Source organism: Pezoporus flaviventris, unplaced genomic scaffold (assembly GCF_033815535.1).
Source record: "Pezoporus flaviventris isolate CSIRO_AGI_PZ_B2104156 unplaced genomic scaffold, CSIRO_AGI_Pfla_v1 ptg000090l, whole genome shotgun sequence".
Taxonomy (NCBI): Eukaryota; Metazoa; Chordata; class Aves; order Psittaciformes; family Psittacidae; genus Pezoporus; species Pezoporus flaviventris.
The window spans coordinates 2,963,690-2,987,291 of NW_026892638.1; the positions used below are offsets into that span (position 1 = coordinate 2,963,690).

General features: G+C 34.9%; 1 protein-coding gene across 6 annotated transcripts in view; it reads right to left on the bottom strand.

Annotated features, from left to right (window-relative positions):
* Window positions 1–1,241: 1,241 nt before the first annotated feature.
* The window catches only part of AP3B1 (adaptor related protein complex 3 subunit beta 1), a 163,574-nt gene continuing 141,213 nt past the window's right edge, over window positions 1,242–23,602 (bottom strand). For 2 of the 6 annotated variants that reach the window (XM_061475765.1, XM_061475769.1), the window contains 3 exons: window positions 20,267–20,364; window positions 14,948–15,086; window positions 1,242–2,004 (listed from right to left, as the gene is read on the bottom strand). In XM_061475765.1, coding sequence (XP_061331749.1) covers window positions 1,851–2,004; window positions 14,948–15,086; window positions 20,267–20,364 — 391 coding nt within the window. In that variant the 3' untranslated portion in view covers window positions 1,242–1,850. Of the gene's footprint in view, window positions 2,005–14,946; window positions 15,087–15,119; window positions 16,902–19,128; window positions 19,164–20,266; window positions 20,365–23,602 lie in introns of those variants that run through there. The other 4 variants (XM_061475767.1, XM_061475766.1, XR_009747291.1 and 1 more) reach the window with 4 other exon arrangements.

Below are 23,602 nucleotides of genomic sequence, written 5' to 3' on the forward strand. Positions count from 1 at the left end.
AGAGAGTATTAATATGTTTTCCTTTGACTTAACACTGCTGAAGAAAACAATTCATGTTTTCTCCTTTGCAAACATGATTGAAGCTTTCGAAGTTGTCTCTTCCCAGGAAGTGTGGTTCTACACTTTTTTCACTACCTTCTCACTGAGTCTTAATATCAAACACTATCTAAGAGCAACCTGAATTTTCTCTGAGATGGCAGTATTTTCCACACTGATTAATTTTTCATGTTTGAATAACTTTTACACCACACTTGAGAATTGCAATTAAAGAAAAAACTAACTGCAGGATTAGGACTTCAGACAATAATGTAAATGTTGATTAAGAACATGTACATTTCTGTTGAGGGCATCAGATTTTTGTTTCTTTGTCTGACAAATACGAGTATATTTTGGGGGCTAGCAAAACCTAGAACTTATTTTCTCACAGAAGTGCTACTTAAATACCTAAAAAAACCGCATCCCTCTTCAGAATTTGCCAATAAACTCTGCTACACATTGGAGCTACCTTTTAGCTTTAGCAGAAAATTTTAGAAGAATTTTCTAGTGTGCAGCAAAGCAGCATTTCTGATGAAGCAGTACTTCCTCTCACCCAGCAAGCTAAACAAAACCAGCAGCACCGCTTACCATCAGAGGACCATGCAAAGGTCCTGGTGACAGAGCAAGGGTACTCTTGTCAACATACCCTTTCGGTGCCACGAAAACATCTGTAGCAGAGCCATGAGTTACTAGGAAAAGCCATGCTGGAAGTGAGGAGAACTGATACAAAATGACAAAGCTCAGCATCTGCAGTCCTACCATGTACCCAGAATGTGAAGGGAAGATGAAAATCAGTGACACCCAGGCTACAGGCAGAAAACTGGGTGCAACGAAGTCTTCATCGCTGTTGGTCCTTTCAGCCCTAGCTGAACGGAAGCACAGGTGGGAGACTTTAATCTCAGTTTACAAAAGAAATTGGCAGCAAAGATCTGAATAATTTATTAAGCTAGATGACAGTATTTGTCACAATAGTATTTAATGTAATATGCCTAATAATTAAATCAGTATTTTATGAATGGGCCAATTTGAAAATGGGCAGTTACTGGCTTCGTTTATTAACAAAAGTGTATCCACATAGCAGAGAATTAGGGTAAGAGCTGACGTGTATGCAGCAACCTACCTTGTACTTATTTTAATTACCCAGTTATATACTAGTGATTATTGTTACCAGTTCTCTACCAAAACAAGAAAGAGGAAACCTCTGCTCACAGCACTACTTTATTGGCATCTTAACAGAAATATTTCTGAAAATGGCAGTAGGTGGGAACAATGTTTTTAATAGACAAGTTCAGGTTTACAAGCATTTCCAGAAAGCAAACACCATTTTCCTGTGCCTATTGTATTTTTTACACTTATGCAAAAAGCCCCCTCTGAACCACACAGTTGTTGTTTACGTTGCTGGAATCTACCTGCCATTTTAACTCAGTTTTCAAGCAGTGTGGTTTCCCTTGAACTTTATTATCTAGTATTTGTCCACTAAAATGGGGAAAACTATTAGGGAAGAAAGGTAATGGAGGAAGGGAGCAGGGAGCAGAGAGGGAAGGACTAGGGTAGAACAAATGGGAAATAAATTTTACAGCACAGGAAACTGACAGTAAAATACATGTTCTTTGGTTAGCAAGCAGAAAAAAAGGAAAGGACTTCCGTGCATGATAGATACACACTAGCATTCTAAAGCAGAAGACAAGAATGTCAAGAGTGTATTCTTCCCCCACTGCCAGATGGAAGGGCTATTATTATAAATGAAAGGCAGCACTAGTGGATGCCAGGCACTTTTGTTGTGTGCCAGATTCTGAAGTCCAGATGTAAGCAGGTTACCCCTGGGACAGGACAGGCTTCAGCTCCCGCAGCAGAACAGAACCAATCAGAGTTTTCTCAGTGTTTACGATGAGCTGTGCTGTAGAGCTCTCCTTCAGCTCCACTGTGACTAGCATCAGTGACCCACTGTGCACAGTCTTAGCGGCAAACCTGGAGGGGAAAGGAAAAATTAAAAATAAAAATCACTGAAGATCTTAAGGTCAAAGACTGCTAATATTTTTTTCTGGAAAAGTTAAATGAGCTCAAATAAAATGCCTCCAATTTCATTAATGCATTTCAGGGGATAAACCATAAAAACCTCCATAAATACTTCAGATAGAAGTTATTCAGCATTGTGTAAATGTTTCTGCATTTAAGAAAAAACAAAAAGTATCATGCAAAATTGTGCATTTAATAGCACAAACTAAACACTATTTAAATAAAATTATGTAAATTCTGATTCTTCAATTCATCTACAATACTCATGCACACTGGCAACTTGAATTCAGCTGTATGGAGTTTCCCGCGGATAACTGTCATTCTCTGGTGCTCTAGAGAAAACGTAACTATGTTAAATGTAGTAGAGCACTTCCAAAAGCAAAATTATTGCAGAAAAGTGCATCCTCCTGCCAACTTGGGAATTAATTCAAAGTAAACCCAGCCAAAGTTACAAACATCCAACACAATTATTTGAAATGATGGTAACAGTAAAACACCAAATAATTCTAACTGTGAATTTACCTACATAATATTTAATATAAAAATGTGGCCAATAATTATAAATATTTTAGAATTATTAAAAATCATACAAAGCAAATAAAACCCCTCCAAACCCCCAACCAATCATATAAACAAAAGTTAGGTTTAATGCACCATTACTAAATTCCAAGACATGAAGAACCCACTAATTACATGGAATTAAAAGCAAAACTAGCCTTTTAAGCACCGCAATTGACTGAAAAGCCATTTTAGGCACAATGAACTTCTGTCAATCCTGTTAATTCATTCTGCATGCACAGCCAGGCCCAAGAGACGGGAAGAGAAGGAAGAGGATGGCAACAGCCTCCTCTTCCATCTTCCACAAGGAACACACCATGGGTTTTTTCTTGCTTTTCGCCTCCCCCACCCCCCTTGATTACTTGACAACAACAAAGTTGCTGCGCATGGGCTTTTGAAAACACTAACAAGTGTAGAGCAGGTCTGTGACCCAGTCTGACCCCACTTTGCAGGGCCAATCTCCTCTCCTCTTTCTGAATGACACGTGTCTGAATCAGAGCCATCTGCCTCAATTTGCGCAACATCTTCAGCCACAATAGGACCCAGTTAGCCCTGACAACAGCTCACAATACAGAAAAATCAAACTGCTGGGCTGACAGCACGCTGTGGGCTATTCAAGAGCAAACCAACTGGTCAGTGTCTCATGTCTCACAATTAGCATGGGCCTTGCAAAGCGCCTGCCCAAGCCCTTGGGGATCTGTTTAATTACCATCAACATAAAGGAGGGAGTTTATCAGGAGATACTCAAAAAAACTTCACTCTAGACTTAATTAAAATATTAGCCACTTAAGCAGGAAGCAGGTTCTCTTTAAACGAGAAGTAATTTCTCTTTTTTCTTTTTAGAATACGCATACCAAAATCTCATAACACATTATACTAATTAAGGAAACACGGGGCACTTCTCTAATGTCACCCATCACAGGTCAATCTATTTCTTTTGTCCGGATTCTAGATACATTCAAAGACCTCTCCCTTTAATATGAGGTTCTAAAACAACGTTACTATTATAAAAATTATCTACTTAGCTAGTTATATCAATGATTTCATCTATTTGCGCTGAGATGTAGAACATGGCTATTTCTCTGGTTGATATTGACAGGGGGAAGGGATAATTACAGAAACAATAGTCTTATTAGTCACTTTATTTACTTAACAGTTGTGTCTTGGGACAACACAGAAGCAGATTATGTCTGAGCATGCACATAAATAGGTTGGTAGCTGGCACTCCCGCTGTGTTTCATAGCCTCGAGGCTTGATTTTACCCTCTCTTATTAAAAGCTGAAAGTGATACAAAATCAACGGTCTGCAAAAGCCAAGGTGGCCCAAAGCATCACAGATGAGTTTTGGTATAGCATTTTTACATGTGGATTTGCAAAATCACATAGTGATCAATAGTACTTTTCCATACATCTGAATAAAACACATTAAATCAATAAAATGTGAGTTTGTATGTGGTTTGCAAGATTCAAAGGGTCTGATACTGGGATGATTTTACACAAAGCATTAGTATGCATAACTAGCATTGGCTAATTGGTTTGTATCAATGGTCACCGATCTGGAATCGCTTGGTGCAAAAAAAGAACTGGAACAACACAGGATGACTTAGTTCGCCATTAAAAAAGGGTGTATAGATGAACAACCACACAATGGGTTTACCACTGATTTTGAACTCTAGAAATCAAAGTCTGTTCCTTAAAATAGGGAAGATAATTTTGTTTATAAGGAGAGTAATAACACAAATATGCATGTATGATCTCTGAAACGGAACAGAGTTATAAAAGGATGAAGCAGTTGACCTTCAGTTAGAAGACACCAAGAGTAAAACTGATTTGCTAAATATTTAGATACTTCATAAATACTGCCACTGAAGGATTTGGTTAATAGTGTTTTTTAACTAAGTACATGCTACTGCATTTCTATGCTTACTCTTAAAAAGCCCACCCAGATTTTCCAAAATGTGTGTTCTGCTCAGCAAAATGCTTAGACCAGAAAGCCATTAAAAAAAAAATATCTTTCAGCAGCAAAAAATCATCACTCTAATAGTATACTAGATATTTATTATTTGCAAGAAACTTTTATTTTTCCCACAAGGTCAGTAATTATTTTTTACTTCTTCTGAAAGTTGATAATGCCTTAAAGGTTAGAATTTGAATTTTAAAAAAATTATAAAAAGATAATAAAACCTATCAGAATTCATACAATGAAATAAGCCTTGGAAATGGCCCTCCAGTGCATTAAAATCTAACTGGTAAAGTGGTTGGTTGTAGGTCCAAAAGGACTTGTCCTATGGACAACTCTTAGCATATGACACTATATAATGAACATGGTTCTGTTGCAACAAATGATGCATCAGTGAACATGAAGAAAACAGAAACTAAATGAGAATACCATTAAGAAAACAGAACCAAATATTTATTAACAATTTGAAGATGTTTTTTTCTGCTACACTGGAGTTATTTTCTATTTTTCTTTCTGTAATAATATTAATTAAGAAATTGATTTTACTTAATTAAAATTATTCAGGAAGATTTGCAACTGTTAATAGCTTTCCCATTTAAAAAAAAAAAATCAAGACAGATTAGACACATAACAATGAGAGGTATATTTTTCCAAATATATTCATATATTTTAAATGAATGTTAAATATTCTGAGGCTATGTGACATAAAAAGAAAAAAAAAGAGGAGTTCACAGATTATTTTTCCATAAATACAGTACTTTTCAGTAGATAAGGAAATATGTATTAAGAATCAATTCTAAATCAAAATCAAGAAAGGACTGTATATTTTTAGAAAGTCACTTGTCTTTCAGGAGTTAAAAATCAAGTACACATTCTTGGTCACTTTCTATGAAGGTAAGATTTGTTAATGATTATCACATAGAAATATTTGACATACAGTTGATATAAAGGGAAACGAGAGAGCACCAGTGTTGTGGTTTAACCATACAAGGTTTAATACCATTCAATGGTATTAACCATACAATGGTTTAACAATCCAACAGTTTAATGTCACAATGTGACAGCATTTGCCAAACACTGCCTTTGTAATGATGACCAGCCTAACTACAGACTAGCAAGTTTTTCCCTTTACTTGTGAACAGAGGATAGCTACAATATACAGGAAAGGCATTTTATAGGGAAAGGTTATGAAAAATCCACACCAGTGAGTAGACAGCAACATAGTAACTCAAAATCTGCTCTTTAAAATTCAACATTTGAGAAAGTAAATTTAGACCTGAACGGTCACTATCGGGACAACTGTTTACAGCAGAGTAAGTTCGTTATGCATAATTCAACAGCATTAAAACATACATTCTCTCCTGTCGCGTGCTCTTCTCTGTTTTTTCTTTTCAAGCTAAGCTTTTTCCTTTTTTCTGCTTACCAGAAACAGTGATAATGGCCCATGGAGGCTAAAACTTTTTTTTTCCATTGCCTTTCCTTTAAATCTTGTACATGAAACCTTCAATTACTGCCTGCTGAAGCAGACAGAATCCTATTAGTAAGAAAGACAATCAGAAGATGCAATGCCCTGCCTTAGCTGTAGAAAAATAATTAGTCCAAAGTTGACAAATGTGTAATCAAGTTATGCAATAAATATACTCAGAAGGGGTGAAAAAAATCAAACTGCTGTGAATTTGTCTTCAATTTGTAAATATAGGAACGAACAACTGGAAGTACCTCCCAGTCTATTAATTGGACAACAAAAATATTTACATTTTTATTACTCTGAATCTTCACCTTACTCGGATAAATTCTATCATGTACAGGTTTGACTCTATAATTAACATTTGATCTAAAAATTGGCTAAATTACCAATTACCTGTATTCATTCTCTGTGTAAGCATTAGAACATGAAAAAGAACTGTACATAATAGCATTACTATGTATGAGTTCTGACCTGGCGATAGAGTAGCTTAATGCTAAAATGTAAGCAGAAATATACTCACAAAAGGAAGGATTTTTTTTTTTTTTTTAACCTGGTAATTTTAATATCTTGGAAAAAAACCTTGTCTAACATTGGTTATTATTAATAAAATTTGATTAATATTTACGTTAAAAACAATATTACAGCTGACATCTTTTTTCTAGTATGTCATGTGATCTTAACAATATCTTAGAATAAATTGTTCAAAACACCTAACTCATTACCATAATGCAGTTATTACCAATATTAACTATTTTTGGTTTTAATTAAATAATGAATTTGTAAGGTAAATTGCAGTCAAACCTGTACAATGCTTTTAAAATTTGTAGTTCTATTGCCAAAATAGGTTTTGCATTTGTCCTCAGCTGCCAGTGAGCAGTTGCACTGTACCTCTAAAAAAAATGCAGGAATGCAAGCGAGTTTTCTAAACTTAATGTTCAACACACAGCACTACTACACATGTTCAAAAGTATGCTGCATGAACTTTTTATCATTCTCCAAATTTACCTTTACTTCAAAAATTACAGCATTTTTATATGTTGGTATTTATACCTCTTCCCCAAAACTTCAATAAGCTAAAAGCTTGAATCAATACATTTGGTCCTCACCCCTAGAAAAATACCATTGTAATTCTCAATCTATTTTGTTTTCTCATCTAGTTTATTCTTTTTATTTTCCTTAAAGAATCAGGCATTTAGTATGGTAAATATTTGAGAATTACATAGGTCCATTTTTTAAAACAGGCTATACATTTTAATTTGCAGAAAAAATCATTTACTTCCAAGAAAGTAAGCTACCTTACAAAAATATATGAAAATATTAAAGCTCCTCAGACATCTTTCAAATCAAAGATATTCTTCTGTTTGGTTAGATTTTTTAAGTGTTAAATGTTTTCCCTTTAAACAACTGGTTCAGAAGATTCCTGTTTGTTTTCCAAAGAAAACGCTGCACATATTTTTCACATTACAGCATTCAGATACAAAAGCAGTGCTGTCCTCTAGTGGACAGCAAATAAGCAAGGCTAGAACAATCTCTTTTGATTAACCTCCTATCTAAAATGACTCACTCATATACTTCTAATATTTAGCTAAAACCTGATTTTCCCACATTATTTTTAAATCTTGCAATCCACATGCAAGCTCCTTAAATACAGTAATATATTACAAATGTTAAGGGCCTTAAAATGATGACATCTCTTGATCAAGTATTTTGTACCAGTTAATCAAAACCTTTCTGAGCTGGTAATATGTGAAAATTGTATTAATACATATAGGGCCCCTCTTTAGCAGGGAGAAAAGTCTGAAGGTTTGGAGCATTAGGATTTGATTAATTAAGGAGTATCTAGTAAAAAATACCGAATAAGTACTTTCACATTAAAAATATGTTTTCATTTTCTCTAGAAATAAAAATGTTTACCTAAGAATAGTGACTTATCAGGAAGACTTTTAGTCCTGTCTGGCAAAAAATCTTAAAAAAAAAAAGAAGTAACTGTTGGCCCAGTTGGGCAGGTTAGTTTGTTTGATTTTCAGAAAAGCTAGAATTACTTCTATCATAAATCAAGAAAACATTAAGAGTTTACAACTTCTGGTTATGATGAAGGCTGAAATACTGTGGATGTGGATATACTATAATCTTTAGAATTCTGTCTCCTATAGGTAAAGGCTACCAGAGAAACTGCTTTGCCTAGAGTATTTAGCTCTCTAATTAATTCCTACTTGAAAAATTCGGAAGCAAAACCAAGGCTGCATGTCTACTACAACTTTATTTACTCAGCTACTCTTTGCAGCTTTCTAGAGGAGAAAAAGATGACTGAGCCCCACAGCTAAGGAACCACAGAAGCAGAACAGTCCACATAACTGCGTCAAAGGAGCTACTGCCAGAGGGAGATTTCACTTCATTTAAGCTCTCCGACAGGCCCATGGCTTAGTGAAAATCTGAGGAAAGATTTTTGAGTGCACACAGCCCAGAAAAGGTCGTTAAAAAACAGTCTTCCTGGATCTGTAAGACCTGTTTGTCAGGTGCTGAGAATGTATGTTTGGATTCAAATGAAGTAGCCATAAACAATTTCTATTTCTAAGAAATTTCTACACTGTGTTTATCATCAATATATAGGTGATAGCACTTCTTTTCTGACATTCTGGAAGCAGACGCAGTTGTTAGTTACAGTAAGCTGATGGGGTCTGATCACCAAATTTCTGCCTGAGAATTCTTCCAAATTTAGTACAAATTGGAAGTTTACATACACAGTAAAATTTTCCATGTGAACCCCTATAATGGGGTTTTCCTCAATATAAACCTACCTATACATATGCACAATCACATACCTTTTCTTCCCACAGTAAGTGTTGCTGGATTAAAAAGATGTAGGGAGGATAACTGATTACTAAGCATGCCATTCTCTGATAACCAAAATTGTCTGTAAACAAACCCCTCTTTCCTTTGAGAATCAGTCTGCCAATATACTATAAATGGGACATGACAGGTTGCAAAATGATAAAAAGGGTTGAGTACAACCAGACTGTCAGGCTGATTCATGGGATGGGGAATAAAGGCTAGTGAAAAACAAGTGTTGATCCTTGGACTTCTGATTTTCAAGCATTTTATGAAAGTTTCTATGTTGGGTCTACTTGCCTTCATGCTCTTCAGGATTTCAATGCTTATCCATTGCAGTATGCTTACGGTCATATTAAAAAAAATTACACAGTACAGTTTTGATTTTGGTAAAAGATACCAATGCAAACCTCCAAAAGACAGGTGGAAGATACTTTACATCTCATTCAATACTTGCTTATTCACAAAAGCACACAGGTCATGGGTATGCTAAACTATGATGTACTACAGACAGTAATCTCTGAACAAAATGGTATATCTATACGGTTCAGCCAAGTGTCCTTAAAAATACAGATCCCAAAAGCAGCGCAGTCACTGTGTGCAATGCTCTGTTAGCTAATTAGACCTGCACCAGCAATGAGCAGAAGTGCTGTTTCGTACTTCTTGTTTAAAAGCTAGCTTGTTTGCAGCTAATTCAGGTATCTACTGTGAAGACACACCAAGAGATTAGAATCTTCCTTCCGCAAGTTCTGGTGATCTCTAGGAAGGAGAGACAGCTATCAGAATGACAACTCTCATGAGTGTAATGGAGAAGGATATTAAATTCGTTATTTTGAAATGTGAAATGGCTGTTCTGAAGCTGATTAAGGCTTCAGTGTTGAAAGGAGCTGAGGTTTGATTGTCTTCAAAACCCCAGGTTGTCGCTATTGGGTTGCTGAAATTCAAGACTTGCCTGTCTCGAATTAGAGGACTGAAATTAATGCTGTCATGTGTCTCAGAGTGCTGAGGTCAATGGTTAAGGCCACCCTGATAAACTGCAGAGAAGAGAGATGTAGATGACACCATGCTCACATTCTAACCCAACTATTTCCTGTTACTAATTGTGGATTGCTTCCAAAATACAACAGCAGCGACAGACTAGTTCAATGGGCTATTTAGTTGAGGTTGACCAAAATTTGTTCTTCATATCCAACCTGATAGGTTCAGACTTTTATCTGACTTATTGGGCAATGTACAAATAAAGTCTTTGAGAACAAAAAGCATGGAAAAGGTGTTCTACCTTACATCATTTTGTAGAGCCATGGTCACTGAGGGAAATGATCTACTAGAGTGCAATGTATCCCATTCAAGAAATGTTTCAGGAAGTAGAAGTCAGACAGGAAGTCAGTTCAAGACAGCTTGATTCTCCATTGCATTACACATTATATTCTGATGTCAATGGAATCACTCAAGCATAAAACAAAGTGAAAGAGGGAAGAAGCAAATCCAGTTTGCTTCTGATGATGCCACCTCTGAACAGATTTTTTTGCTATATGCTATGTGTACATATTAAAAGCTTTTGCACCATCTTTTGTAGGGAGTGGAAATGTGTATTTCCATTATTTTCTTCCTAAGCCAATTTACCCTCAAATACCTCTCCTTCATGCAGAGAGCCTTAGACAATAATTGACAATATTTTGACTTTTTCAAGGGGTACATAAGAGCATTCAAGTCTAAAATTAAAGTTTGCAACTAGTCTTTTCAGTTTGTCACCACCTGTTGCCTTTTGCTATATTAGAAGTCAAGAAAATGAAGATTACCTATCCTAGTAGGAGGTTATGGAGCTGAAAATGACAGAAGAGGAAGATACCTAAAGAACTTTTAGAATATTCATGTGAGAGGAATATGCAACACATTTTGAAGGTAGCACTAACATGAAGGGCATTTCTGGATAAATAAGGCTTGTATTTGTTAAAATTAAAAATACTTAAAATCTTGAGTTGAATAGTGTGTTCATCTCATCACATTTTGGAATTGAAGAGAATAACCTAGAATTTATTTTTGATATATAAAACAATGAATATTATTGCCAAGATAGAGACAGGGAACTGAAGTGATGGTCCACAGAAGAGTCAACTTTGTGGGAAATAAATGTCCTCACTTATGTATTCTCTTACCTTAAAGAAGGAAAAATTCCTGGTAGACTTTTCCCACTGACAATAAACAGCAGAAATACTTCAACTGAAAAGTACCTAGTCTCTAAATGTGGTTATTCAGACTGATTTAATTCGCTGCAGAAACAAATATTGCTCTTTACATGTCTCTGTCTTTAGACATTCAAATGGTACCCACAGGTACCCACTGGTTTCAATCACCAGACAGAAGCTTGGTGCTTTAGCTGACTCTTTTTGAAATCACTTTGCCAACATCTATGTATTTCTCAACCCACTTCCAATCCTTCATTTCTTAAAATGTTTTTAACAAACAACATTTCTCAGACATTGAAAGAGCTATGCAACTGAAAAAAATACCCTAATCACTCTTGTGAAATAATATTTTAAGAAAAATACCCTTTTTTTTTCTGAAGTTTTCATATTTGAGACATTATATTTTCTACTAAAAAAAAAAATTCTCTTTGAAAAGCATTTCACATTCTTGCTTTTGGCAGAAGCCTTTAAAATTGAAATAATGTTTCCCCTTGATCACAAAAGCAAGAGAGATCAATACATAGCTAAATCCTATTAAGGACATGAGAATGCACCATATGCAGCCTTACAAGGCCCAGTAATCTACTAGCTTATATTAATTCATTCCAAGAACAGGAAAGTACACTTAAGAAAGTAAAATGGCATAGCAAATTTATTTTACAAATGTATGAATATAAATCTGCACCTTTGTGTTCTGATACATATATTGGCTACCGAGTTCAAAGCTTTTGCAGCTATCACTTCAAATAAAAACAGTCAGAAAAGAGAGTTTAAAATAGAATCAACTGTATTATCTGGCATTTTGTTCTACATTCAGTTAAAAATGAAATTACTATGTTTTAAGTAAATATAAGTATTCAGCAGCCATATAGTAAAGAGAGAAAACAATGCACCTAAGAAGGTGTTGCTATACTGTGATACAGACTAATATACAGCTGATGTATTTGACAGATTTATATTTTTTTCATTTCTCATTGGTGACTGCATGCTATTCTGTTGATATTTGTTTCAAGTATTTATTTTCACATCTTCATTATATTTGCTCTAAGGATTTTAATTGGTGCAAAAATACAATCCTAAATAGGGCTATCAATTTAAGGAGCAGTAATTGGGTCCCACCAGAATGACAATGTCTTTGTCATGAGTGCGAATACATTTAGACTGAAAAAAACCCAAGAAATACACACCTGTTTGTGTTGACTGGATACACCTGTACTAAACTAAACAATTTAATTTTGAATGAGTATACTGCATTACCAGATAATATAAATTTATTGGCATTAGACATCATTACATAGAAGTACTTAAGTTGGGTATGACCAACTAAGAGGTTAATGTAATTCGTGCTGCACAGTGCAAAACATCAGTTTAAAAATATTTCTTTTCCTGTGTAAAAGGGTATGTACTAAGGACTTCCAAGAAGTGAGCTCAAGTAGTCCTCACAGAATAGCACAATGAGTTAAACCAAGTTCTTGTATATAATTTTCCCCCCAAATACCACTTGCACTAAAACAAACAAGACAGACAACAATATGCAGAAATAGGAAAAAAATTCACTTTTAACATATTTTTGTTGAATTTGTAACTGCTCTGTTTAGGTAAAAGGTGACTCCTTATTTATCATCCTGAAATGGTGTATATGTCACATAAATAAAACATGACACACTTCTTGCATCTGTGAGATTTTGGAAGAAGAGACTCCATTTTTATTTACTTTCATGGCAGTTGATTTAATCTAAATATATGTATACTTTTATATGTGTATATGTATTTAAATAATTTGTTTCAGAATTTTGTCTAATCTATCTCAAATATTCATTTATCTAAACCTAGGATTTACTTTAGTCATAATGTAGTGCTATTTAAAAGATGAACAGGTTCACCGCAGTATCAGTTAGTATTCCCATTCTTTTTCTCAGTAAAAACTATCTGCAATTACGACCACACAGTATCTCTGAACTACAGTTACTTATGGTAAAGAAAATGAAGGGGTATTTTCTAAATGCTTATCAGTGCTGGGTATTTCTTGTAGGCTATTTAAGTTGTTATACACAATTTTTATTGCCTGATGGATATTATAAAGACGAACTATTCTGTAACTACTGTGGCAGACTGACTACACTCTATTTTGAATCAAACCAAAAACATAAAAGAACATTTCAGGATGCTCTAAAACATTCTGAATACTTCAGCCTGACCATAATATGTTTTCAACCACTGTCTCTGAAGGCGCGTACCCAACCAGAAGTACATCTTCAATTTATTTACTGCTGGTCACAGACTCTGTTTTGTGCAAAACCCCCTTTTCCTTTTTTTTTTTTTTTTTTTTTTTTATTTTTTCCTTTTTTTTTTTTTTCTTGAAAAGAGCAAGAGAAAAGCAAGATCAAATTAGGAACTTATCTACAACCAGGAAACCTTTGGCTGAGCTAGGAACTAAGCTATTACTTTTGGAAGCCTTTTCAAGACTCAGTCACAAACAATCCATCCCTATGTGGTAAGTCTCATGTGATAGATAAGGTAAAGATGGAGAACACCTGTTTGCTGCAGACACTCAGTCTCTTTTGATTGACACTCTCACCCATCTTTGAATTGATACTGAGGCAGTATAAATCCCTCAGGGATGCAACAAATGAGGACTCTTTCATGGAGGAGCAGGTGTCAATAGTGACAATCATTTCAGTGCAATCGCACTTGCTGTACCATGTTTTTATGGTGAAACAGAATTTTATCATTGACCGTATCAAATACATAGGAAAATCCAGCTGGGTTAATGTTAAGGCAATACAATACAAATGCCCGGTGATGCAAAAAAGACTAAATCCAACAAAGAGAAATACCAAGTTATTAGTCCTGTGTACGCTACATGATTCTCACTATTCCAAACAGCCATCTCAGTCAGCAAAATTTCAGAGAGAAACATTATTCTTTGTTTTAAAAGAAGATATTTTGCTCTTATTCAAACAGCAATATTCAGGAGCTAAAGAGATAATTCACACTCTGGAACAGCTTTAGTAGATTCTAGGAGAAATGCATGCATTTTCTTATTCCAAGACTAGGTTAACAGCTTCCAATCACATCTTGTTGTTGCTATTTGTGTCCACTCAGTTTTCGACACATGGCAGTTTTCCTGTTTGCTCCTGTCACAAGTGACAAGGCATACAGATTCATGGGGCTAAATATTTTGAGTCAATCACATTAAAAGCTGCCATTAACCAACAATCATATCAATTCCACTGACATTCTGTACCACAGCTTTTGGATGAAATGGACTGATCACAAGTAACATTTAAAATTTAGTCAGGACCAATGACTTTTGTGGCTGATCACTGGTTTTCCTTGCATAAATATAGGAAGGACAAAGAAATGTTCAATTTAACATTCAACCTGCATTTAAAAATATCTCCGTCCAACTAAAAAAAAAAACCCCAACCCTGAAACAAACACCAAAAACCAACTTCTAGGTTTAGCTAGCTGGATATCACAGGTCAAAAATCAACGTGGGAAAAATAAGCTGCTTCTCACAGATGGTGCACTTGAATAAGACCACTTACTTTTAGAAACAGAAACAAAAGTAAAAAAAAAACAAACATACAGATGCTCTTAAAATTACTGTGCTTTAAATGGCTACATTTTCCCTTTGAAACAAAACCACGAAAGGACAACTCCCCCTAACTGTGTACAGTACAGTCTAGATATATACATTAAAATGAAGAGCTAAGAGTACTTAGGCTCAAGTTTATACCTGCTTAGGGTTCTATGTTGCAGCATAATTGGGTATTTCATCTGTTAAAGGTGTGGATAATAAATTTTTCCCTAATACTATCAAATGTTGACCAATTTTGAACTAACGAATTCATATTAAAAGATGGTTCCACTATGAATGATGTAATCTTACCTGTGTATGTTATCTTGACCAGAAGGGACTACACCCAGGTTTGCTGCTTTCACTAGCTTCTCTATTATTACAAGTCTAGTAGAGTTCTGTGGAGCAACAGCTATTGTAGCAGATGTCTCATTCATTCCTGTCAGCATCCCTGAAATGTTAAGTATTTCCTTGTGAGTACTTTAAGATTTGCTTGCTTATTAAACGTAAAACCAAAAGACTTCTAAGCAAAAACACACATTTGCATTAAAAGTTAAACCATTAGTCAAGAAAACAATTTTGAAATAAATTAATTACATTTGTTCAAGGTATTACTTGCAATGCCCTATAATTACTAATAACTGAACAATGACATATGATACTAATACAACTGTGAAACTAAGATGGCTCTGTTTTACAGAAAAAGTGTACCTTAAAAGAAGAATGCAAACATAAATTAAGTAAGACTGATTTGGAAAAGTTCAGTTTAAGTAAGAGCATATACAAAGACATCTTCTAATATTTCAATTATAAACCCACTGCATTTAATTACAACTTCATATCCAACTGCTAAAAATAATCTTGACATTCAGACAGTAGTCACTGGTTCAATTAAGTTCATAAAGATCAAGTCATTGCATTAGAAACTGGGAAATTCTCTAAAATGTTACCATAAACTATTTCATTAAAATAATTTGAATATCACTACAAAATGGAACAGAAATATCAGTATTGTATCCAAACATATGACAAAAAAAAAGCAAAGAAGGAAATGTTGATCAAGGACATTTTAACAAAAACCTCCACTTTCCTATCAACATCCATTGTTCTGAATTAATGATTTGCTGGATGCTCATGTTGATTAAAAGCCAATAGTAACTACAACTTAACACTCTGTGTGTGATTTTACACTATGTTCAGAAAATGCAGGTGAAAATGCAGACAAACAATGGAGCAAAGTGCTTTAGGCAGAAATACGAAGCATCTGAAATCCACAATAACATTAACAATGAAAACAATGCAAAAGTCTCAAAAGGGGAGTATTTTAGGGCTGCACATACGGTTCTAATCCAGTGCAAACGGCACTAAGGTGCTTAATAGAGCAATTAAAAAAATAAACCCAACATTTTTATGCCACAGAATGTGCATTAGCTGCTGCCACAAAATAAGAAATATCAAAGTAAAGATGGAACAGCTCATAAGTAAATAATGGGCTATTTTTGAACATGATCACTTCTTGCAGAGAGCAAAAATAAGCATACAACTTCTATAAAGACCAGCTTTATCTTGGGAATAGAACATTCTGTTTCAAATTGTTTAACTTCACTGTTAGGCAAAAGCTTTAAAAACTACATATGCAGCCTAAAACTGCTTTTAAGCAGAGCCAGGGACTGACATAACACTGCTGAGAGATGCGTGTACTCATTTAGGATTTAAACCTTCTCCATTAAGCTCTATTGAAGAGCAAATGCTGAATAAATGAATGCAACTATGTTTATGTTAAAAGCCTGTTTTCCGCAGCATGTAATTAAAGGAAATGTTGTACAAAGCCAGTACTTTTGTCAAGCTCCTGTAAATGGAAAGATGGATAGCACTCAGAGAAGTGAATGCATTGCTTCATATTTAACCTTAACACTCTTGTCATTAATGGTTTGTCTAACTTGTTCTATAAAAGACAAGGTACTGCTCCATTGAAGTAAAATTAAAAAAATCAACTAAACCATGCTTTTCAGAACAGAAGATTCATTATCGTCAACTAATGTATTGGCATAAAGCAAAGTAACATCCTATCAAGTAAGGCACACATTCAATCTGCCTTTTCACCCCCCTTTATTTTTAACTCATGCTGTTTTATTGTTATAGGCAATTTGTACCACTCAGCATGACAGTGTAAACTGAATCAAGATTAATTTACATGCAAAAGAACACTTAGGAGAGCAGCATGGTAAGCAAATGTATTGTCTCGATTGCTGAGGTGGAAAAGAACCTGGAAAGAAAAAAGGATGCTCTAATTAAGGGGCATCAAATATGATTGCTCATGGTAGTCAAGGGCCAGAAAATAGTAAATGTCCAACCATTTAAAGAATTAGCATCTTGCTTGTTAGGAAGACAAGTTGGATATATAAATCTTAATGAAATTAGGTAAACAATTTGTTTACTTAACAAAGGTGTTTTTGTGTTGTTTTTTAAATGTGAATCAGGTATACACATAAAAAGAAAAAGATAATTATTTTAAAACATGTTGCGGTGGGAGGGGAACAGTCTTTATACTCTAAGTACTTTTTACACCTTCGTAAAAATTCTGATAGATATCCAGTTATAAAAACCACATGCCACCTTCAATATTCCTTGAAACTTCAGAATCTGAGAGAATTCTAGTGAGAGCATAGAGCAGCAATTACTCTGGGTTAACTAACTGATACAATGAAACAACTACAACTTTTTAATAACAAAAGGAAGTGAAATTGGAACACTTACACTGGTAGGTAGCAAGGTATGTCCAAGTTAAACTAGTTCTACTCTGAATTAAGGCAAGTGGAGTTTTGCTACTGTTTCAAAAATCAGCACAAGTGAAAAATTTGGTAGAGAGTTTCCAACAGTACCTGAATCAATCATGCAGAATTACTGCTACAGAAACTGGACTTCCCACGGGGATGTGATGCAAACCAACGTATGTATATGTGTATATATATATATATATATATATATATATATATATACACACATACATATATATATATGTAAACCAGGTAAAACTAAAGATCAGTAAAAGTATTTAAACAGAAAAGAGTAGTTTGGCAATACCATTTTTATCCACTGCTTCCAAATTGTCAATCACAAGATCAACCGCTAACTCAGCTGCTGCTCTGGGGAATTACCTCATCGGAGGATTCCCCGGCTCAGGAGGAAAGGGAAGACCGTCTATAAGGCTAAGCATTATCACACAGCATGGGGATAAATTCAGCTTTCTAGGTTCTGCCACTACCATCATACAACCTTCACAGCCATGAATATTCAATAACCTATCTGTTCCCCACTCCTTCTACCATTAGGAAGAAAATGGAGAAATACAAATGTAAAAGACAATGCAAAACAGCAGAGTGTAAAGATATGTAGCAATAAGCTGTCTTCTACATAGCAGTATAATACCAGCTATTTCCTCTTTAGCATTCTTATTAGGTTACACATGTGATTAATCGTAAAAATCCCTAAAACCCATATGTATTCTCATTCTCCCCAATTATAATCTTGCATTTCTAATATTCTCCTCACTCTTTCACTATTTTTTACCTATTTGTTCTGGTCGTGAATAAAATAAGGCATCTCCAAGTACAAGACTTGAAACATCTTATGTCCAAAACAAAAAAAAAAAACAGTAAAAAGAAAAAGCATGACAAGTGAAAACCAAGTTATATAAATCAGATTCATTTGGAGAATACAGACAAATTGAAGTTAAACACAAAATAGAATAATATATAACCAACTTCTAAATTGCTCTGCATTTATTATTGTAATTTGGATTTTTCACTTAACAAGATCACACAGTAATTCTTCCCAAATGCTAGCAGCTGCTAGATCTTTGTAATAAATAGTTACGTAAAATTTAGAACTGAGACCTCTATTACCATGAATATTCTGAAACAGCTGGTATCTTTAAGAAAAAAAGATGCAATAGAAAAGGTTTTTAAACCTGTGGTAAATTTGCAAGCATCAAGTCCTGCATAAAAGAATGAATTCAGGAAGACAGAGAGAGCGATACAGAAATGCCAAGAGACCTTCCTGGATTTACAAATACTTCATATAAACAAATTTTCAAATAGCTTTATTCAGAGTAGCCTTTCTGCTCTATTAAACATAGCAAACAGCTGCCAGATTTATTCAGACAAATAATCAACAACCATAGAAGTAAAATGGCAGAAGAAAAAGGAATTTTGGCAACAACTCCACAGAGGACCACAGTTATTCTCCAAGTACACTTCTTCTTTGTGCTCATGGTTCTGTACGGCCAGTCAGGAGGAAAAAAAGCCCTCAGTCACAGTAAAACATACAAAAACTCTATCAAAATATCACAAAGCAAGCAAATATAAAAACAAGGCAAGGGAAGGGGAGGGAGAAGCACAGTAATCTGCCTTCCTTTCACTACAACCTCAGCTATGATTTTTAGAAGGGAAGAGTTTAGAATAAATGTGCCACAGCCTCGTTCAATCACTCACCTTGGTTTGCTGAGCAGGTATAAAGCAGAGGCAGGCTTTAGCCAGCAAAGGGTAAGAACAGCAAATAAGTATCAATTGGTTAAGAACACAAAGCACAATCCTAACTTTTCAGTACAGCCATAAGCTTAACTGAAAATGATCTAGGCAATATTTATCTTTCTTAATAATTCAAAAATACAAATGCAAGAAATGCTCAAAAGCAGTGATTAGTAATACATAGCGTTACTCATTGGTGTTCCTGACTGCTTGATGGATATACCGAGTTTCTGAGCCTTACACAGCAATGAGACAGGATCCCATGGGTATATTCTCATCTCAATGTGAAGAGATTTACACATGTAAATCCCCATACATTGAGATAGATGAGTAAACACTATTATGTTTGAATGCATGCAAAATGTAATAATTTCTATTTTAAAATATCCAAGAATCACATCCAAATTAAGGGTAGCAGCATGGACTATTCCATTTAACACACAGGAAAAGCTAAGTACAATTTTCTCTAATTATTTTTATAAAATATTGACGTCACTAAAAGCTCTTAGCGAGGTTTGTGTTTGGACTAGCATCAGAAACTTACATTCTTAAAAGACTCAACATTAGGAGAATGCAGAAGTACATAAAACATGTCACCTTTATAAAAGAGTATTCCAACAGGAATATTTTTTATACGAGGTGTTTGAAAAGAAAATTATTAAAATAATCTTCAAAGTAGCCAAGGATTAGGAACACTAAGAATATTTAAGCATAGCCTTGGAATAAAGGCTAGCAAAGACAGGCACCATATCAATGAATATATTTTATTTCTTTGAGCTGTGGTTTCAACTTTCTGCTTTACTGCTAGTAGGAAAGACATTCACACTTCATGACAAAAGCCAAGACTCTCAGAGCTAGAAGACTGTTTCAGGCTAAAGGGTGGGCTTTGTGCTTTTACAGGCACACTGAAAAGCTGTCAAATACCACTGTATAAACTTTTAAAAAGATTTTAAAATTAAATAATTAGTACTGGACTGAATACTAATGGAGACTAACACAAACAGCTACACAGGAAACACTTGCTGTATGCTTGGAAATTGAAAGGCACACAGCCTTCTTTTCATCCAAACACATTTATTGAAGCTACTGAAATATTTCTCACCTTGCTCCTTCTTAAAGTCTTTCTCTGACATAGTGACAGGCAAAAGCAGCTCTCCAACAGGGGGTTGAATGCTAACATTGAAACAGTCATCCTTTGTGCTGAGAAAACAGAAATTAGAGTATCAACCAAGTGCTTCAACAAGGATTAATACATACTTATCAGCTCCAATTTTACTATGGAATCTCAAAACAGTGTAATAACTACCTAAACGATTTCTACCTTGTTAATCCAAAAGCCTGCTAATTTATTACATAGAATCATCGAATAGTTAGGGTTGGAAAGGACCTTAAGATCATCTAGCTCCAACCCCCCTGCCGTGGGCAGGGACACCTTACGCTAAACCATCTCACCCAAGGCTCTGTCCAACCTGGCCTTGAACACCGCCAGGGATGGAGCATTCACAACCTCCCAGGGAACCTATTCCAGTGCCTCACCACCCTAACAGGAAAGAATTTCCTCCTTATATCCAATCTAAACTTCCCCTGTTTAAGTTTTAACCCGTTACCCCTTGTCCTATCACTACAGTCTCTAATGAAGAGTCCATCTCAATAAAGCTGATCCATTTTATCCAGTATAAATGTGTATTAATACAGCATGCATGTTCTTCCGTTTCTGAAAATGTAACTTTTACTCATATTAATGTTTATTTGCAATCTATAAAGCATCACACTCAAACTAAATGATTGCAAAGGACAAATTATTATACATTTTACAATTCCTTTAAAAGAACTGTTATTCACAAATCCCACCATCAACAATAGCTGTCCCAGAAATACAGCTAAACCTAGGAAAGGTATAACTTCAGACAGGAAGAATTATTGTTTTCTAAAAAAACCCAAACAAGCCAAACAATTCTGGAGTAACAAAACCACACAGTGTACTGGCTGATGTAAAAACACACTGAGAAACAGCAGAATTTGAGGCAGTTTTCGTAATGGCAGAAGGGTAAAAAAAACTTTCTATCAGTAGTAGCATACTACTATCAAGTGCTATAGATTCCTTCTTAAGAAATGAATACCATACAGTGAACTTGCTCTCCCTACTCATCAATTATCCAAGTTTCCAACTATCTCATCTTGGAGTTCTCCAAGGCTATAGAAACTCAAGATACATTCATTCTGCTATATTTGACTAACTAACTATACCATAAAGGATTAGGCTAACAATTCAGGATCAGTACATCCAGTCAAAATTTTTGTTAATGCTTTGAGGCATGAAAAACTTTTAGAAGAGAATACTTTTTTTTTTTTTTTGTGATGAACTAAACATCAATACATATTGATGGCTGATATGCCTCAGATATCCTACTTAAATATAATGATACAGTCATTAGAACGTAAGATATATTTCATCAACTAATATCCATGGTATTTAAATTAACCTCGAAGTGTTTTTTTTATAACTCTGCAATTTAAACATACTGAAAAAAAGACTGATGGAAAAAACAGCACTAGATCACAAATATAAAAAAGGTATCTCTCTACCTCCTAAAGATGCAAGACAAGCAGCTTGAAAACAGGAAAGCATTTTATGGTCCTATTATTTAAAATTTTAATACTTACCATAGTTATCTGATTTCACAATTTCACAAATGCTTAGGACTAGTACATTCTTACTTTCTGACTTCTGAAGTGCTACGATTACGCTTATGTATTTCAAGCATTGTTTTTTCAAATGAAATTCAGAATTATTACTAATTTTGTTGAAAATCATAGAATCACAGAATAGATGGGGTTGGAAAGGCCCTTAAGATCATCTAGTTCCAACCCCTCTGCCATGGGCAAGGACACCTCACACTAAACCATGCCACCCAAGGCTTCTTCTAACCTGGCCTTGAACACCGCCAGGGATGGAGCATTCACAACCTCCCTGGGCAACCCATTCCAGTGCCTCACCACCCTAACAGGAAAGAATTTCCTCCTTATATCCAGTCTAAACTTCCCCTGTTTAAGTTTTAACCTGTTACCCCTTGTCCTATCACTACAGTCCCTAATGAATATCTGGTAAACATACATTGAAACAATTCCTTCAAACTTGGTTAGTATTTCCTTTATAAAGAATCGTTATGAGGAGCTGCTTTTAAAAAATTGCTTAGCTAACAAATTCTCACTTTTTTTTTCTCCATATACTACTTTAAATACTGTCTACCTCTAAGGCCATTAGCATGCTAGAGGAGCATGGATTGTCTGAGTAAATAATATTTTTTTCTTTAATTTTTCCTTGGAAAACTGACCAGGATCTCCATCACCTTAGAAGGTGAAGGGAAGGTCTTTAATCAACTGCCTCAAAACTTTTTGCTGTTTATAAATATGCTGCCTGGACTATGTGACTAAAACTTGCAACAACGTTTTCAGTGGTATTGTTTTAACTGATTGTTTAACCAATGTTATCTTTCATATTAAAGCAAGATGCGCACTACATAATTCACCATAACACAGATAAAACAGCTCTCTGTACAATGTCCTCCATTGACTGAACATGCCAATTGCTCTGAATTGCTTATAACAAACCTTTTACAATAAGAAGGAATAAAAGCATGAGCATAGCTTGGGTTTTATACAGCTCTAACTGCTCAAAAGGACCACCTGAGACCTCTGCTGTTAACAAATACACCACCCCCCTTTGCCCCAGTGATTAAAAAGATAGTAAGATATTCTTTGATAAACTATGAACTCCTCATAGTCTGCAAGCAGAAATTCCAACTGCTAGCTGTTCTTCAAAACCACTTTGTTCTTAACTTCACTTCAGCCAGCATCTGTTTTGCTTTGCATTACTTTAATTTTAGCATACTTCAGTAAATTTCTTTTTCAGCCACAGAAAATCATCCTCCCTTAGATCATTTGTTTTATTATACATTTTACAGACTAAATATAGAGCTTTTAATTGTTGACCAGCATCTCTATTACTACATCTTTATATTAGAGATGTAGTAATATCTAATTTAACAGGAGTAATTTGACAGTTCCATAGAACAATACAGGTCAGAAGGGGCATCTGGAAATCATATGGTCCCTGGAAATCATCTGGTCCTACCTGATGACACTGCAAGACTAACATGTAATCCTTTAGAAGATGCATGGTTTTAACTTTTCTTTAGATGGCTGCAGTGGGAGCAGCACACACCTGCCATCTGAATCCAATGCCCATTTTCCCTATTGTCTCTCCCCTTCATTTATCTGCCATGACAAAACACTTGAGGACAATGATGGCAACATCTTCTTTAAAACTAATGCAAATGATATTATGACTTGTGTATGAGTTCTTGTAAGATTCCACAATAGTAGCCTTCAAAGTCTTGAGTCTCAAAAGCTTTAACAAAATATTATTCTAGTAAGA